Source organism: Schistocerca piceifrons, chromosome 4 (genome assembly GCF_021461385.2).
Source record: "Schistocerca piceifrons isolate TAMUIC-IGC-003096 chromosome 4, iqSchPice1.1, whole genome shotgun sequence".
In the NCBI taxonomy this organism is placed as follows: Eukaryota; Metazoa; Arthropoda; class Insecta; order Orthoptera; family Acrididae; genus Schistocerca; species Schistocerca piceifrons.
Window position 1 is genome coordinate 123,731,437 of NC_060141.1, and position 18,419 is coordinate 123,749,855.

At 45.1% G+C, this 18,419-nt stretch overlaps 1 protein-coding gene across 1 annotated transcript in view; it reads right to left on the reverse strand.

The window, feature by feature from the left end:
- LOC124795656 (odorant receptor 82a-like) overlaps positions 1–18,419 on the reverse strand; it is a 171,769-nt gene that overhangs the window by 79,024 nt on the left and 74,326 nt on the right. The window contains exons 3-4 of the mRNA XM_047259730.1: positions 8,273–8,509; positions 50–327 (exon numbers count right to left, since the gene is read on the reverse strand). Of these exons, the coding sequence (XP_047115686.1) occupies positions 50–327; positions 8,273–8,509 (515 nt within the window). The remainder of the gene's footprint in view (positions 1–49; positions 328–8,272; positions 8,510–18,419) is intronic.

The following is an 18,419-nucleotide window of genomic DNA, read 5'->3' on the forward strand; positions in this document are numbered from 1 at the left end:
GTTGATCCTGACTGCATGCCTGCAAGTGCCCCGCGGCAGCGCGCTTCACCTGTCGATGTCGCAGTGGTAGCAGACGCACTCGGCCAGCCGGCGCCTCATTCCGCCCTCCACGTCTGCAGACTCGGCCGCTTCTCTTCGCTTCTGGTCGTGGCTGGCCGCCAGCCCGGGCTCTGCTTCGCCCTGAGAGCCGCACACGTTGACCAGCATGAGGTTGAGCAGCTGCAGGTGCGCCGCCTGGTAGATGATGAGCGACACGAAGAAAGCGTCCACGATGCACGAGATGAGCGCTCCACACAATAGGCCACCAGCCACCAGCGTGTACACCACCTGCACATGGACACCGCTCCGTCAGCCCTATATCCGACTGGATTTGGTACTGCTTTGAATCTGCTCATAGGTTTTAATACAAAACATAATTTTCTATCAAAGCTCCTTAACGAATCGTTTCAAAGGATAGTGAATCTTTTGTTTATCATCTCGAAAAAGCAATGTTATTACAGATATTTTTTGTTTGTTTGCAGGTACAGTCGACAAAATAAAGCTGTTGCCACGGAAAATGGGTAGGTCTAAAACCAGGCATTCTCGGCATGTACAGTGAAACACCCCCGTTATGTCATTTTTGGATTTTGCGTGATTTACCGAAGCCACCAAACACTTAATTATTATGATTGTATGACCGTGTGCTTAATGGATGGAAGGCTATCGGTTTTTTGCTGTGGTCTCGGCGGTATTTCAACCGAGTGCGGCTGTTCTGAGACGGAATAGTTAATGATTGAAAGTTTATCTATTATTAAGAACCATAAAGGTTGCGATATACAAACTGATATGTATTTTCTACTAACACACAAATTCTGAGGAAGTTGCTGCCTTCGCCTTCCACGTTTAATTACGGTTATATCTTTTATTGGCTGCTGATTTTTAAGTACTTCGTCACAGGCAAAGATGATGGTTAACATTCAAAACAATCCTCACTGCATTCCATGGTTGTTGCTGGCCGACGCGGTTGACGCGAAACACTTAACTCGGCACTTGTCACTTTTGGTTTCATATCACTCGCGAATCGGTTTCGATGAGGGTCAACCCCACAACGATCAGGGGGACGCGCTCATTTGTCATACTCCGGTGAATTTACCGTTTACTACTCACTCGACCACCATTCTTGCCCGTCTCTCCAGTAGTGCAGCTCACTCAACACTAGTCTCACTGCCTCCTGCAGTGCTCGACAGTCGACTCCTGTTTGCTATCGACATGGGTGTCGCATACTAGCATCAATGTTTATGGGATCACGGATCCCTTACAACAGGCACCCCACAAGTTGTGGCAAGATTTTCGCTCAGTAAATACCCACATTGGGATATAGCGGCAACATATTACCTTACATACGAGATGAACTACGCACAATAGTCGAAATTAATACCAAACATTACACAGAGAAGTATAGGATGTCCACAGCGATCGGGAAATACGGTATGTAGTGATTTGAACGGCAGCGCTAGATGCCCTTCGAAGGCGCTGTTAGTGCTGCTGTGTAAATTGCTCAAGGTTTGGTCGTCATTTGTCAGAGCTCGGTTCCGACATATGGTCAATATCTTTTATGCCCCGTCGTCGTACTGCCAACGCTCTTTTCCTGATAGCTTTTCTTGTGTTGATGAATACACGGGTGCACATTATTTTTAATCTTTAAAGAGGGCTATTCTAGTACGAGCTAACAAACTCGAACATTTTAAACAAAGTATATCCTGGTTATTTTAAAGGGATTCGTCTTATAGGAGTAGGAGACTCTTCATAGAACGTGGAGTTCGGAGGTTTGTCTACTCTGTGAAGTGGAACAGATGGCGATCTGTGGCTTAAGACCGCAGTGCTGGAGGACGCACAAGTATTACGGAGCAGACCGTACTTCGAACATTGTTGAACATGGAGCTCTGCAGCAGACGACCCCCATGTGTTCACATGTCGGTTCAACGACATCGTCAGTTATGATTGCGGTGGACACGGGAATGTCTTGTTTCGAGGTCGATCAACGGAAACGTGTCGGCTCTTTGAGTGAATCACTTTCTTGCTGCGGTAGTTCTATGGTCGTCTCCACAAACGCCGAAATCCAGGCGAATGGCGAGTCGAAACGTGCAGCGAGCCAAGGACGCAGGTTGGTGGGAGCAGTATTATGCTATGGGAGACATTCTGCTACGCTTGCATGGAACCTGTAGTATTAATCAAAGACACGCTAACAGCTGCGAAACACCAGCATCTCTTCATGCCTGTTCTCCCCGAGCAGTCTAATTGCTCACGTCCCGAAGCCACAGTGGTTTGAGGAACATTATAGTGAACTCATGTTAATGCCTAGAAGACGAAATTTGCCTAAAATATATCCTATCGAAACCATCTGGGTCGCTATCGGGCCGCATAATAGGGTTCGCGAATCAGCAGCAAGTCATTTACGCGAATTACACGAACTGTGGGTAGAATGCCCCATACCTCCACTAACCTACCAACAAACTGTGTGGTCCCTGATACGCAGAATCAGTTATGTATTTCGTTGCAAAGAAGGAAAAACAAGCTATCAAACAGGTCGTCATAATGTTTTGGGGCATCAGTGTATTATCATCATAAAGACCACACGATAGTCGAAGACAATCACTTACCACCATGTAAACAGTCCGTGACAGGGTTATTCTCACCAAATCAACGACAGTCATGGTATACGTGCTGACGTCACAAGTAGAAGATGAAGAGGTAGAAAAGTATATGAGGATATTGAACGGGTAATTCATTACGTAAACCGAGGTGAAAATCTGTTAGTCACGGAGGATTGGAATGCTATTGTAGGGAAAGGAGAAGAAGAAAGGTAAACGTGAGAGCATGGGGTTGGTACTAGGAAAGAGAGAAAAGAGGGACTAACTGCGTTCTGCAATAAATTACAGCTGGTAATATCAAATATTGTGTTCAACAATCACAAGAAGAGGAGGTGTACTTGGAAATGACTGGGAAGTACGGAAAGATTTCAGTAAGATTACATCATGGTCAGGCAGATATTTCGAAATCAGTTACTGGATTAGGGCGCACCCAGAAGCAAATATAGAATCATATCACAATTTAGTAGTAATGAAGAGTAGACGGAAGCTTAACGGAGTAGTCAGGTAGAATCTATGCGCAAAGAAGTGAGATGGAGAAATATTACGTAATGAAGAGATACTCTTGAAGTTCTCTGGTGCTGCGATACGCAATAGCTCACTAGGAAGCTCGGTTGAAGAGAAACTGACATACCTAAAAATGGCAATCACACATGTTAGAAAGTATTACATAATTACAAAGAAGGCAACTATGAAGAAACCATGGGTAACGGAAGAAATACACTGCTGGCCATCAAAATTGCTACACCACGAAGATGACGTGCTACAGACGCGAAATTTAACCGACAGGAAGAAGATGCTGTGATATGCAAATGATTAGCTTTTCAGAGCATTCACACAAGGTTGGCGCCGGTGGCGACACCTACAACGTGCTGACATTAAGAAAGTTTCCAACCGATTTCTCATACACAAACAGCAGTTGACCGGCGTTGCCTGGTGAAACGTTGTTGTGATGCCTCATGTAAGGAGGGGAAATGCGTACCATCACGTTGCCGACTTTGATAAAGGTAGGCTGTTAGCCTATCGCGATTGCGGTTTATCGTATCGCGACACTGCTGCTCGCGTTGGTCGAGATCCAATGACTGTTAGCAGAATATGGATTCGGTGGGTTCAGGAGGGTAATACGGAACGCCGTGCTGGATCCCAACGGCCTAGTATCACTAGCAGTCGAGATGAAAGGCATCTTATCCGCATGGCTGTAACGGATCGTGCAGCAACGTCTCGATGCCTGAGTAACAGATGGGGACGTTTGCAAGACAACAACCATCTGCACGAACAGTTCGACGACGTTTGCAGCAGCATTGACCGTCAGCTCCGAGACCACAGCTACAGTTACCCTTGACGCTGCATCACAGACAGGAGCGCATGCGATGGTGTACTCAACGACGAACCTGGGTGCACGAATGGCAAAACGTCATTTTTTCGGATGAATCCAGGTTCTGTTTACAGCATCATGATGGTCGCATCCGTGTTTGGCGACATCGCGGTGAACGCACATTGGAAGCGTGTATTCGTCATCGCCACACTGGTGTATCACCCGGCGTGATGGTATGGGGTGCCATTGGTTAGACGTCTCGGTCACCTCTTGTTCGCATTGACGGCACTTTGAACAGTGGACGTTACATTTCAGATGTGTTACGACCGTGGCTCTACCCTTCATTCGAGCTCTGCGAAACCCTACATTTCAGCAGGATAATACACGACCGCATGTTGCAGGTCTTGTACTGGCCTTTCTCGATACAGAAAATGTTTGACTGGTGCCCTGGCCAGCACATTCTCCAGATCTCCCACCAATTGAAAACGTCTGGTCAATGGTGGCCGAGCAACTGGCTCGTCACAATACGCCAATCACTACTCTTGATGAAGTATGGTATCGTGTTGAAGGTGCATGGGCAGCTGTACCTGTACACGCCATCCAAGCTCTGTTTGACTCAATACCCAGGCGTATCAAGGCCGTTATTTCGGCCAGAGGTGGTTGTTCTGGGTACTGATTTCTCAGGATCTATGCACCCAAATTGCGTGAAAATGTAATCAAATGTCAGTTGTAGTGTAACATATTAGTCCAAAGAATACCCGTTTATCATCTGCATTTCTTCTTGGTGTAGCACTTTTAATGGTCAGTAGTGCACATAGCTGATCCTACTCAAAGCAGTCTGTAACTGAGTGATGTACCGAGTGATGTTTTTAACCCCATAATAAGTTGCCAAGAGACCAGTGTTTCGTGAGATAACGCTTCCGTCTGATGAGCGAAACCTGCAATAGTGAATTAAATTGTGTACCACCTGTAGTTTTTTCATCTCAGTATTATCACGGTCGCCCCCCCATGAACCATGGACCTTGCCGTTGGTGGGGAGGCTTGCGTGCCTCAGCGATACAGATAGCCGTTCCGTAGGTGCAACCACAACGGAGGGGTATCTGTTGAGAGGCCAGACAAACGTGTGGTTCCTGAAGAGGGGCAGCAGCCTTTTCAGTAGTTGCAAGGGCAACAGTCTGGATGATTGACTGATCTGGCCTTGTAACAATAACCAAAACGGCCTTGCTGTGCTGGTACTGCGAACGGCTGAAAGCAAGGGGAAACTACAGCCGTAATTTTTCCCGAGGGCATGCAGCTTTACTGTATGATTACATGATGACGGCGTCCTCTTGGGTAAAATATTCCGGAGGTAAAATAGTCCCCCATTCGGATCTCCGAGCGGGGACTACTCAAGAGGATGTGGTTATCAGGAGAAAGAAAACTGGCGTTCTACGGATCGGAGCGTGGAATGTCAGATCCCTTAATCGGGCAGGTAGGTTAGAAAATTTAAAAAGGGAAATGGATAGGTTGAAGTTAGATATAGTGGGAATTAGTGAAGTTCGGTGGCAGGAGGAACAAGACTTCTGGTCAGGTGACTACAGGGTTATAAACACAAAATCAAATAGGGGTAATGCAGGAGTAGGTTTAATAATGAATAGGAAAATAGGAATGCGGGTAAGCTACTACAAACAGCATAGTGAACGCATTATTGTGGCCAAGATAGATACGAAGCCCACGCCTACTACAGTACTACAAGTTTATATGCCAACTAGCTCTGCAGATGACGAAGAAATTGAAGAAATGTATGATGAAATAAAAGAAATTATTCAGATTGTGAAGGGAGACGAAAATTTAATAGTCATGGGTGACTGGAATTCGAGTGTAGGAAAAGGGAGAGACGGAAACATAGTAGGTGAATATGGATTGGGGGACAGAAATGAAAGAGGAAGCCGCCTGGTCGAATTTTGCACAGAGCACAACATAATCATAACTAACACTTGGTTTAAGAATCATGAAAGAAGGTTGTATACATGGAAGAACCCTGGAGATACTAAAAGGTATCAGATAGATTATATAATGGTAAGACAGAGATTTAGGAACCAGGTTTTAAATTGTTAGACATTTCCAGGGGCAGATGTGGACTCTGACCACAATCTATTGGTTATGACCTGTAGATTAAAACTGAAGAAACTGCAAAAAGGTGGGAATTTAAGGAGATGGGACCTGGATAAACTAAAAGAACCAGAGGTTGTACAGAGATTCAGGGAGAGCATAAGGGAGCAATTGACAGGAATGGGGGAAATAGATACAGTAGAAGAAGAATGGGTAGCTTTGAGGGATGAAGTAGTGAAGGCAGCAGAGGATCAAGTAGGTAAAAAGACGAGGGCTTGCAGAAATCCTTGGGTAACAGAAGAAATATTGAATTTAATTGATGAAAGGAGAAAATATAAAAATGCAGTAAGTGAAACAGGCGAAAAGGAATACAAACGTCTCAAAAATGAGATCGACAGGAAGTGCAAAATGGCTAAGCAGGGATGGCTAGAGGACAAATGTAAGGATGTAGAGGCCTATCTCACTAGGGGTAAGATAGATTCCGCCTACAGGAAAATTAAAGAGACCTTTGGATATAAGAGAACCACTTGTATGAATATCAAGAGCTCAGATGGAAACCCAGTTCTAAGCAAAGAAGGGAAAGCAGAAAGGTGGAAGGAGTATATAGAGGGTCTATACAAGGGCGATGTACTTGAGGACAATATTATGGAAATGGAAGAGGATGTAGATGAAGATGAAATGGGAGATATGATACTGCGTGAAGAGTTTGACAGAGCACTGAAAGACCTGAGTCGAAACAAGGCCCCCGGAGTAGACAATATTCCATTGGAACTACTGACGGCCGTGGGAGAGCCAGTGCTGACAAAACTCTACCATCTGGTGAGCAAGATGTATGAAAGAGGCGAAATACCCTCACACTTCAAGAAGAATATAATAATTCCAATCCCAAAGAAAGCAGGTGTTGACAGATGTGGAAATTACCGAACTATCAGCTTAATAAGTCACAGCTGCAAAATACTAACACGAATTCTTTACAGACGAATGGAAAAACTAGTAGAAGCCAAACTCGGGGAAGATCAGTTTGGATTCCGTAGAAACACTGGAACACGTGAGGCAATACTGACCTTACGACTTATCTTAGAAGAAAGATTAAGGAAAGGCAAACCTACGTTTCTAGCATTTGTGGACTTAGAGAAAGCTTTTGACAATGTTGACTGGAATACTCTCTTTCAAATTCTAAAGGTGGCAGGGGTAAAATACAGGGAGCGAAAGGCTATTTACAATTTGTACAGAAACCAGATGGCAGTTATACGAGTCGAGGGACATGAAAGGGAAGCAGTGGTTGGGAAGGGAGTAAGACAGGGTTGTAGCCTCTCCCCGATGTTGTTCAATCTGTATATTGAGCAAGCAGTAAAGGAAACAAAAGAAAAATTCGGAGTAGGTATTAAAATTCATGGAGAAGAAATAAAAACTTTGAGGTTCGCCGATGACATTGTAATTCTGTCAGAGACAGCAAAGGACTTGGAAGAGCAGTTGAATGGGATGGACAGTGTCTTGAAAGGAGGATATAAGATGAACATCAACAAAAGCAAAACAAGGATAATGGAATGTAGTCTAATTAAGTCGGGTGATGCTGAGGGAATTAGATTAGGAAATGAGGCACTTAAAGTAGTAAAGGAGTTTTGCTATTTGGGGAGCAAAATAACTGATGATGGTCGAAGTAGAGAGGATATAAAATGTAGGCTGGCAATGGCAAGGAAAGCGTTTCTGAAGAAGAGAAATTTGTTAACATCCAGTATTGATTTAAGTGTCAGGAAGTCATTTCTGAAAGTATTCGTATGGAGTGTAGCCATGTATGGAAGTGAAACATGGACGATAAATAGTTTGGACAAGAAGAGAATAGAAGCTTTCGAAATGTGGTGCTACAGAAGAATGCTGAAGATTAGATGGGTAGATCACATAACTAATGAGGAAGTATTGAATAGGATTGGGGAGAAGAGAAGTTTGTGGCATAACCTGACCAGAAGAAGGGATCGGTTGGTAGGACATGTTCTGAGGCATCAAGGGGTCACCAATTTAGTATTGGAGGGCAGCGTGGAGGGTAAAAATCGTAGAGGGAGACCAAGAGATGAATACACTAAGCAGATTCAGAAGGATGTAGGTGGCAGTAGGTACTGGGAGATGAAAAAGCTTGCACAGGATAGAGTAGCATGGAGAGCTGCATCAAACCAGTCTCAGGACTGAAGACCACAACAACAACAACAATTATCACGGTCAGTGTACGAATGCTGGAAGCTACCTCGTATACGGGAGTCTGCGTGAAGGAGAAGGGGTACCAGACGTGCGCGGGCAGCCCCACGCTGTCGCGGCACTGCACAGTGCCCCCGCAAGCGTGCGTGCGCGCGGCGGGCACGACCGCCCAGTAGAGGCAGCCGCTCAGCGCCACCAGGATGCGCGCCACCGACACGATGCGGCTCTTCAGCGCCGTCCACTGGAACACGGCCGCCTTATCCGCCCCCAGAGCTCGACCGTACTCCTGTGGACAACACGTTTTGTATTGCGGGCTGTGCTTCGACTTCGAGTCTCGACTACTGCTACACGATTGTACAGATGATGGACAGCAATATGTAAACATCAGAAACACCATACATTACCGTGCCGGATATGGTGTAGCAAAAACATTTGCATCCAAAATTGTTTCCAGTCTTCTCGGAAAGGATAAATACATGTCCTGGGACTCTTATACCATTCTCCCTACAAAATTGCGAAGTAGTTCAGATAACGACGACGGAGGTAGATAGCGAACCCGCACTCTACTCTCCACAGTATAGGGTGATTATAATTAAAGTTAAACTTTCAAAACGCTGTAGAAATAACACCATTGGTCATAATGACGTAAAACTTCAACGGAATATTGTCGGAGAAGGGGGGAAACGTATGGCAGAAGAAAAAAATAAACTGAAGATTGATCAATGGCGCTTTATGTGTCAGAATACGTAAAAGAAAGCCGGCCGGGGTGGCCGAGCGGTTCTAGGCGCTACAGTCTGGAACGGTTGGAATCCTGCCTCGGGCATGGATTTGTGTGATGTTCTTAGGTTTGTTAAGTTTAAGTAGTTATAAGTTCTAGGGGACTGATGACCTCTGAAGTTAAGTCCCATAGTGCTCAGAGCCATTTTTGAACGTAAAAGAAAACACCTGCCATGGGCATGACCCATTGAAGACGGTGTAAAAATGCCGGGTACACGGCTTTTCCTCGTTTCGCGTCTGCGACGTTCGCCATGACTGTCTCAATGCAGGATCGCGCTCTGCTTGTAAAGCTGTATTACAAATGGTTCAAATGGCTCTGAGCACTGTGGGACTTAACTTCTGAGGTCACCAGACTCCTAGAGCTTACAACTACTTAAACCTGACTAACCTAAGGACATCACACACATCCATGCCCGAGGCAGGATTGGAACCTGCGACCGTAGCGGTCGCGCGGTTCCAGACTGGAGCTGTATCACAAGAATGATGACTGTGCACACGTCGCTCTGCAGAAGTTCCGGACACTGAAGGGTTTGAAACAAGGCGTTTTCCGATGACTGCCGTGGGTCTTGAGAAAATGATTCGGAAATTCGAAAAGACGGGCTCTTTTTGTGTGCCACCTGGTAGAGGGAGGAAACAAATTGATTCGGGGTCAAAGGAAGCAGTGGCCACAGCAGTGCAGGAGGAGACGAGTGGTGGTGTGCAGACGTGTGGTGCACGGAGAATTGCTCGAACATTGGACACACCCGTGCGCACGATGCGTAAAATCCTACGGTATATCCTTCTTTGCTATCCATTCTAAACTACCCATGTGCACGAGTTGCTTCCTGTTGACCTGCCAGCAAGAGAGACCTTTGCTTTAGAATTTCTTGCTCACGTGGAAGTGGACAATGATTAGCCGTGGAAGATTTTGTGCACAGATGAAGCCCACTTCCATCTGACAGGGTATGTCAATAAACAGAATTGCCGAATATGGGAAACGGAAAATCCACACGCAAATCAATTAGTACCACTTCATCCTGAAAAGGTCACTGTGTGGTGCGATTTTACGGTGTCACTTCTCATAGGACCATACTTTTCCGAAAAGACAGGTGCTTCCGGTCCTGTTACCTGCAACGTCACTGGTAAGCCCTATGAGTGTCCGTTGCGCTACCACGTCATTCCAGCTCTCCAACAGCGTGGATGTGTGGACGGGATGATTTTTATGCAAGATGGCGCGCCTGCGCACATTGAAAGTCCAGTTAAGCAGCTGCTGAAGCGCCGTTTTGGACGTGCTAGACTTATCAGCCGCCATTTCCCTACAGCCTGGCCGTACCGGTCACCTGATCTTAATCCGTGTGACTTCTGGCTGTGGGGCCATCTGGAAGATTTTGTGTTCAGTGTCCCGATTGCAAACTTAGCTGATCTTAATCCGTGTGACTTCTGGCTGTGGGGCCATCTGGAAGATGTTGTGTTCAGTGTCCCGACTGCAAACTTAGTTGCACTGAAGGCACGCATGGCGCAACACATTCTGAACATGACCCTGGAAACACTTCTATCAGTTACGGAGCATGCTGTTTCTCGATTTCAACTTGTTGCAGAAAGAACACGTATTGCGCCAGTCACACGGAAATAAATAATCCGATTTGATTTTGATTCATGCCTTTTATGCGGTTTTTGGCCTCAGGACAATTAAAAACCGATTTTTTCCATCCGATGTGATATGACCTTGCCACGGTGGATGGACTTACGTAACTAGCAGTATCACAGCTGTACACCCACGCACACTGAGTAGTACAGTTTGCTTAACGTCAGACGTACACCTTAGGCATTGTTGAATGATGCATTTGTAATTTGCAGTCGACCACCATTAAATTACGATGCTTACAGTGCCATCTATTGCTACATTTTTTACTATTTATTTTTCTTCTGTCACACTTTTTCCCCTTCTCCGATAATATTCCGTTGCATTTTGACGTCATTATGACCAATGGCGTTATTTCTACAGAGGTTTGAACGTTTAACTTAATTATAATCACCCTGTAGTTCACAGAACCTCCATAACACCGAGGTCTGGCGACTAAGGTGACCAAGGGCGCTGTGACAATTCATCCTGTTACTCACCAAACCACTCTTAGACGATACGAGTTGTGTGGGCAGGGGCTTGTCTTCTTGAAGCAAGGCGTCTACATTAGGGAACGAATATTGTACAATGAGTAAGGTATCCTCGTCCTCAGGAGTGATCGAAGACACTTTTAAAACAATAAGTTGGTTAACAAAACAATCCTCAACTAAAATGTCCTTAGATGAACATCCACCAACTACACTACTGGGCATTAAAATTGCTACACCACGAATATGACGTGCTACAGACGCGAAATTCAACCGACAGAAAGAAGATGTTGTGATATGCAAATGATTAGCTTTTCAGAGCACTCACACAAGGTTGACGCCAGTGGTGACACCTACAACGTGCTGACATGAGGAAAGTTTCCAACCGATTTCTCATACACAAACAGCAGTTGACCGGCGTTGTCTGGTGAAACGTTGTTCTGATGGCTCGTGTAAGGAGGACAAATGCGTACCATCATGTTTCCGACATTGATAAAGGTCGGAGTGTAGCCTATCGCTATTGCGGTTTATCGTATAGCGACATTGCTGCTCGCGTTGGTCGAGATCCAATGACTGTTAGCAGAATATGGAATCGGTGGGTTCAGGAGGGTAATACGGAACGCCGTGCTGGATCCCAATGGCCTCGTGTCACTAGCAGTCCAGATGACAGGCATCTTATCCGCATGGCTGTAACGGATCGTGCAGCCACGTCTCGATCCCTGACTCAACAGAAGGGAACGTTTTCAAGACAACAACCATCTGCACGAACAGTTCGACAACGTTTGCAGCAGCATGGACTATCAGCTCCGAGACCATGGCTGCGGTTACCCTTGACGCTGCATCACAGACAGGAGCGCCTGCGATGGGGTACTCAACGAAGAACCTGGGTGCACGAATGGCAAATCGTCATTTTATCGGATGAATCCAGGTTCTGTTTACAGCAACATGATGGTCGCATCCGTGTTTGGCGACATCGCAGTGAACGCACATTGGAAGCGTGTATTCATCATCGCCATACTGGCGTATCACCCGGCGTGACAGTATGAGGTGCCATTGGTTACACGTCTCGGTCACCTCTTTTGTGTCATTGACGGCACTTTGAACATTCGATCCCTACAAAACCCTACACAGCAGGATAATGCACGACCGCATGTTGCAGGTCCTGTACGGGCCTTTCTGGATTCAGAAAATGTTCGACTGCTGCCCTGGCCGGCAAATTCTCCAGATCTCTCACCAATTGAAATCCTCTAGTCAATGGTGGCCGAGTAACTGGCTCATCACAATACGCCCGTCACTATTCTTGAAAATGTAGTCTCATGTCAGTTCTAGTATAATATATTTGTCTAATGAATTCCCTTTTATCATCTGCATTTCTTCTTGGTGTAGCAATTTTAATGGCCAGTAGTGTATATACAATAGAAATCTCTCTCCTGTGGCGTTGTCTGTGATGTGCATACACCATGAACCCTAGAGTCATGGTAGGCGGCGACGTAGAGACCTGGGACGTTACTGGGCCAGCGTGTGGCGGCGGAGTACAGCTGGTGAAAAGCACACTGAACTGGGCCAGGTAAGCCAGCATGGAGTGCGGTGACAAAATGTCTGGTACTGCCAACTTACAGCACTGGAACTGAACTGCGGATGTTGGCGACTTGAGGCCTCGGGTGTAAGTCCGTTCAGTCTGGCGGTGACCTAAATAGTCGGCAGCGAGTGGATATACATGTGGCTCTGCGAGTGTACGTGACCTGGTATAGCAAAATAGTGCCTTGCCGACACCGCTCTTTTGCTGCGACAGGCACACTGCCTATCGGCGAGGATGGCGTCCCCAGACGCTGTGGAAATGACGAGTACCTCCGTGGTAAAGAGGCCAGGTCATACGAGGCAGGGATCTGTTTTGTAGAACACGTCCTCCTGGAGGGGCAGCTGCCTGCACAGTATGCCTGGTGTGCAGAGGAAACGACTACCAGGCGGATCTAATCAGCAAAAATGGTAATATAATTTTTGGTAGTGACGTTGCCCTGTAGAGTAATCGTGGTGCCAAAGGAATACCACTACGTGGCTGTCCAAATCATTACCGAAACCCTGCCACGTTTTACATTTGGGACGATAACTCGGTCAGACATTGCGAACAGTGTGCAACATGACTCATCCGACAGCATGATATTCTTCCACTGCTCCATACTCCAGGTTTATGACCGCCTCTTGAAACACCAAACGCTATGGCTACTTTGGTTACGGAAGCATCAACAATCTGCCTGTATTCGAAATCACTTGGCTCCACCATAATGCACTCTGTTCTCACCACGACTGACAACTGCAACTTAGAGGACAATACACAGGCGCCGTTCGTGGTCAAATACAACAAGCACAACTTGATGGCTTGCATAACACTTGTATTTATATTCAATCATACATTTCTCACAGTGTTTCCGTATTATGTCCAACCCCTGCACTATGTTCATAACGATCATTGGCCACCATAAGACTCAGTGTCGGGGTCGGGTGGTGTCCTACGTGATAAGTGAGAGTATATGAGCGCAACAGAGACGAATTCAAAACATACGTAAGCGAGTGCATGCCGGAAACAGCGAAGCTGGTCGGCTGCTCCCGTGCTACTGTCGTAATCATCTATGAAAAGTGGTTGAAGGACTGCGAAAACACAGGTGGGCATAAAGATGTCGGACGTCACGCCTCAGAACGCGTACGTAGGAGGCTTGCTTGCTCAGTGAGGCAGGATATGCGGCGATCAGGCGACAGAGTACAGTGCTTGCTCAGATACAAATGTCTCGGAGCAGTTAGTTGAATATAGGATAAATGTCTACAGCTGCAAAGGTTTGTAAAATGATACAAACACAGCTTCAGTTTTGAGCAACGCATTGCCAGTTCTTAATTCATTTTCTCAACATTCTCCCATTACAATTATCAAATCTTTGTAAACACTAAACAGTGACGTCAGATTTTTGTGATAATTTGACTTCACTGTGTCGGAGTACTTCAAAATCATACCATTTCTGTTTCTTTTTCATTGCTGCGATCTCTCAGCTTATGGAGTAGCGAACAATCATGGAATTTTATTGTCTGACGTGAAGTACAGGCAATTTGATAATCCATATTTCTTGACTGAAAAGATACTTGGGGTTTTCAATAAGTAACGCAACACATTTTATTTTCTCAGCCAATTTTAGACTAAAATTTTTTTAGATATCGTGGGATATTATCGTTTCACCTGCTACAGCTTAATAAGGTTCCGAAGGGTGGCGGTGCCTCACGTAACCTTCAGAATGGCGTCTGTAATGGAGTTGCGTTCCAAGCAGAGGACTGTAATTGAGTTTCTTCTGGCAGAAAACCAGAGCATTGCAGATATTCATGGGCGCTTGCAGAATGTCTACGAAGACTAGCAGCGAACAAAATCATGGAGCCTGTCATCATTGCAACAAGGTCGTGCATAGCCGTCTGATCTTCCGCGTGCCGACCGGCCGCATACAGCTGGGACTCCTGCAGTGTTGGAACTTGCGGACTCTTATTCGAGGTGATCGACGGACACCAACAGAAGCTTGGCTGCTCAGCTGGACGTCTCTGTGGCAATGCTGACACATTCGTCCACTAGTTGGACTCTTAAAAGCTATGTGACCAATGGGTTCTTCATCCACCCTACTGCCCGAAACTCGCAACTTCGGACTTCCTTCTGTTTGGCCCAATGAAGGATGCGGGTAGCAGCACGTGGGTGGGGATGTTATTTATGTAGCAAGACGTTGCCTCCAACGTCGACCAGTAGAGTGGTACCACGTGTTCATACAGGCCCTCCTAGTAAGCCATTGCATCGAATGAAGATTATGTTCAGAAGTACGGTTTTGTAGCTAAAGGAGTGGGTAATTGGAATCCTAAATAAAACCTACCTGCTTTCAGAAAAAATGTGTTTCATTACTTGTTGAACGTCCCTCGCGTGTGGAGGTGGTACTAAAGTACTAAAGAGGAGACTTAGTGCAAGAGAAACACAATCTACACATAGACGCTGAGTTTACAGATTTGAATTTCTTTACGGATGTGTAGACATATTTCCTCCTACTCGCACACCTGGCGAACTAACGCTAAAGAGAAAATTAAACACCGTTAAGGTATCTGTAGAGCACTGAATGGATGTAGATGTAGATGTGGTGAAAACATGAAATCCACGGCTAACTCCAATACAATGGGGATCTCTATAGCCCCATGAGTGGCACAGAACAACACAATCAACAATGTCACATATTTCCACTACGTGGGAGACCGTGGAGGTTGTCTTCGATTTCAAATCAGAAAATAGGAACAATACGGCACTACTTTCACTCTGGTTATCGACGAAATACTGGTGAAAATGTGCTCCACAACGCACGTTACATTCGGCTACCTTATTTGGGTGTGGAGACGGGTGATTCATAATGAAGCAGATAAATGAAGAGTTGCCCACAGCTTGAATAAGATCATGTCAGACTCAATTTTCTTTTGTCATAGGTAGTCAGATGCTGAAAGATAGCATTCTGGCAAAAGTCTATTGCCATATCAGACAAAGACACCCATACTGTATAAAGTACATGTATAAGGACCGATCAAAAAGTATTCGTTTGAGGGCGTTGTCGCAGTTTGTATGCAAACCAGCGCGCCTCCGTTGCGAGTGCATTAGCACTGACATACATTCAAGGCACATATATGGAACGCAAGTTTTTGATCGTCCCTTACAAAACTGCTATGAACTCTTAAGATTGGGTTGAACACCATAGTGCTTTACTAGACAAAATCCGATTGGATTTGACGTGCGCTTGCCTTCCTCTGAATTTTGAACGGGCTTACTAGGACAGTCGTATAAAAACATAATGTTTAACTTGGAGTTCGAATAACAAAATTGGGAATTATCGCATTAAGAACTCATTGCAAGTTAAAAGTGACAGAAAAAAATGGTATGACCATGTGGGCACTTTGTTGTGTTGGCAGAAGAGCTAACACCGTGTTACTATAGGAGGCCGAAATGCACGCGTTTTAGCTCACGCAGGCTGGCGTGAGGAGGGAAGAATTATACTGACGTGAGGTCTGGAATATGACAAGGAATTAGAATTCAGAAAGCGGACGTAATTAGTTGATACTTAATTTTAATCCATTAATGATGAACGCCGCTCTTGAAGGTACATGATTCACAATATTGTCTGTTCAGAATTCATTCTAATTACTGAATATGGCGCCTAGCTAGGTCGTAGAAAATGACGTAGCTGAAGGTTATGCTAAACTATCGTCTCTGCAAATGAGAGCGTATGTAGTCAGTGAACCATCGCTAGCAAAATCGGCTGTACAACTGGGGCGAATGCTAGGGAGTCTCTCTAGACTAGACCTGCCGTGTGGCGGCGCTCGGTCTGCTATCACTGACAGTGGCGACACGCAGGTCCGACGTATACTAACGGACCGCGGCCGATTTAAAGGCTACCACCTAGCAAGTGTGGTGTCTGGCGGTGACACCACACACTTATTTTTGAGTGACTCGATTTACAGTCATTCACTAAGCGATTTAACCCCTGAGCAGTAAGGTGTTAGTTATTTACACTTCATCTGCCATAGACCAACTGAACGACTATTTTTCATCGAAATGATGTGGATCGAGTCGGTTTACAGAATATATACAGATATTTACTTTTGTCAGTAATGAACATAAGATTTTATTATTTTTGAGTCCTACTTACACAACTATGAGTAACAACAGGCATTTTGCTGGTTACTCGTTTTCATATAAAATTTTTAGCAGCATGAATGTAGTTTGTTGTTGTTGCTGTTGATGTTGTAGTCTTCAGTCATGAGACTGGTTTGATGCAGCTCTCTATGCTACTCTATCCTGTGCAAGCTACTTCATCTCCCAGTACCTACTGCAACCTACATCCTTCTGAATCTGCTTAGTGTATTAATATCTTGGTCTTCCTCTGCGATTTTTACCCTGCACCCTGCCCTCCAGTACTAAATTGGTGATCCCTTGATGCCTCAGAACGTGTAATACCAACCGATCCCTTCTTCTAATCAAGTTGTGCCACAAACTCCTCTTCTCCCCAATCCTACTCAATACCTCTCATTAGTTATGTGATCTACCCATCTAATCTTCAGCATTCTTCTGTAGCACCACATTTCGATAGCTTCTATTCTCTTCTTGTCTAAACTATTTATAGTCCATGTTTCAGTTCCATACATGGCTACACTCCATACAAATACTTTCCGAAACGACTTCCTGACGCTTAAATCAATACTGGATGTTAACAAATTTCTCTTCTTCAGAAACGCTTTCCTTGCCATTGCCAGTCTACATTTTATATCCTCTCTACTTCGACCATCATCAGTTATTTTGCTCCCCAAATAGCAAAACTCCTTTACTACTTTAAGTGTCTCATTTCCTAATCTAATTCGCTCAGCATCACCCGACTTAATTAGACTACATTCCATTATCCTCGTTTTGCTTTCGTTGATGTTCATCTTTTATCCTCCTTTCAGGACACTGTCCATTCCGTTCAACTGCTCTTCGAAGTACTTTGCTGCCTCTGACAGAATTACAATCTCATCGGCGAACCTCCAAGTTTCTATTTCTTCTCCATGGATTTTAATACCTACTCCGAACTTTCCTTTTGTTTCCTTTACTGCTTGCTCAATATACAGATTGAATAGCATTGGGGAGAGGTTACAACCCTGTCTCAGTCCCTTCCTAACCACTGCTTCCCTTTCATGCCCCTCGACTCTTATAAATGCCATCTGTTTCTGTACAAATTGTAAATAGCCTTTCGCTCCATGTAATTTACCCCTTGTACCTTCAGAATTTGAAAGAGAGTATTCCAGTGAACATTGTCAAAAGCATTGTCAAAGTCTACAAATGCTAGAAACGTAGGTTTGCCTTTCCTTAATCTTTGTTCTAAGATAAGTCGTACGGTCAGTATAGCCTCACGTGTTCCAACATTTCTACGGAATCCAAACTGATCTTCCCCGAGGTCCGCTTCTAGCAGTTTTTCCATTCGTCTGTAAAGAATTCGCGTCAATCTTTTGCAGCTGTGACTTATTAAACCGATAGTTCGGTAATTTTCTCATCTGTCAACACCCGGTTTCTTTGGGATTGGAATTATTATATTCTTCTTGAAGTCTGAGGGAATTTCGTCTGTCTCATACATCATGCTCAACAGATGGTAGAGTTTTGTCAGGACTGGCTCTCAAAGCTCTGTTTTAGCGTTGGTGAAAAGCTCTGGTCGTATGTTCGCAGCGTCTGTGAGGTACGTACTCACGTGGACTAGTGCCACTGTAACGTCGAATGATACGGCTCATGTTAGTAGCGGTCAGATTTG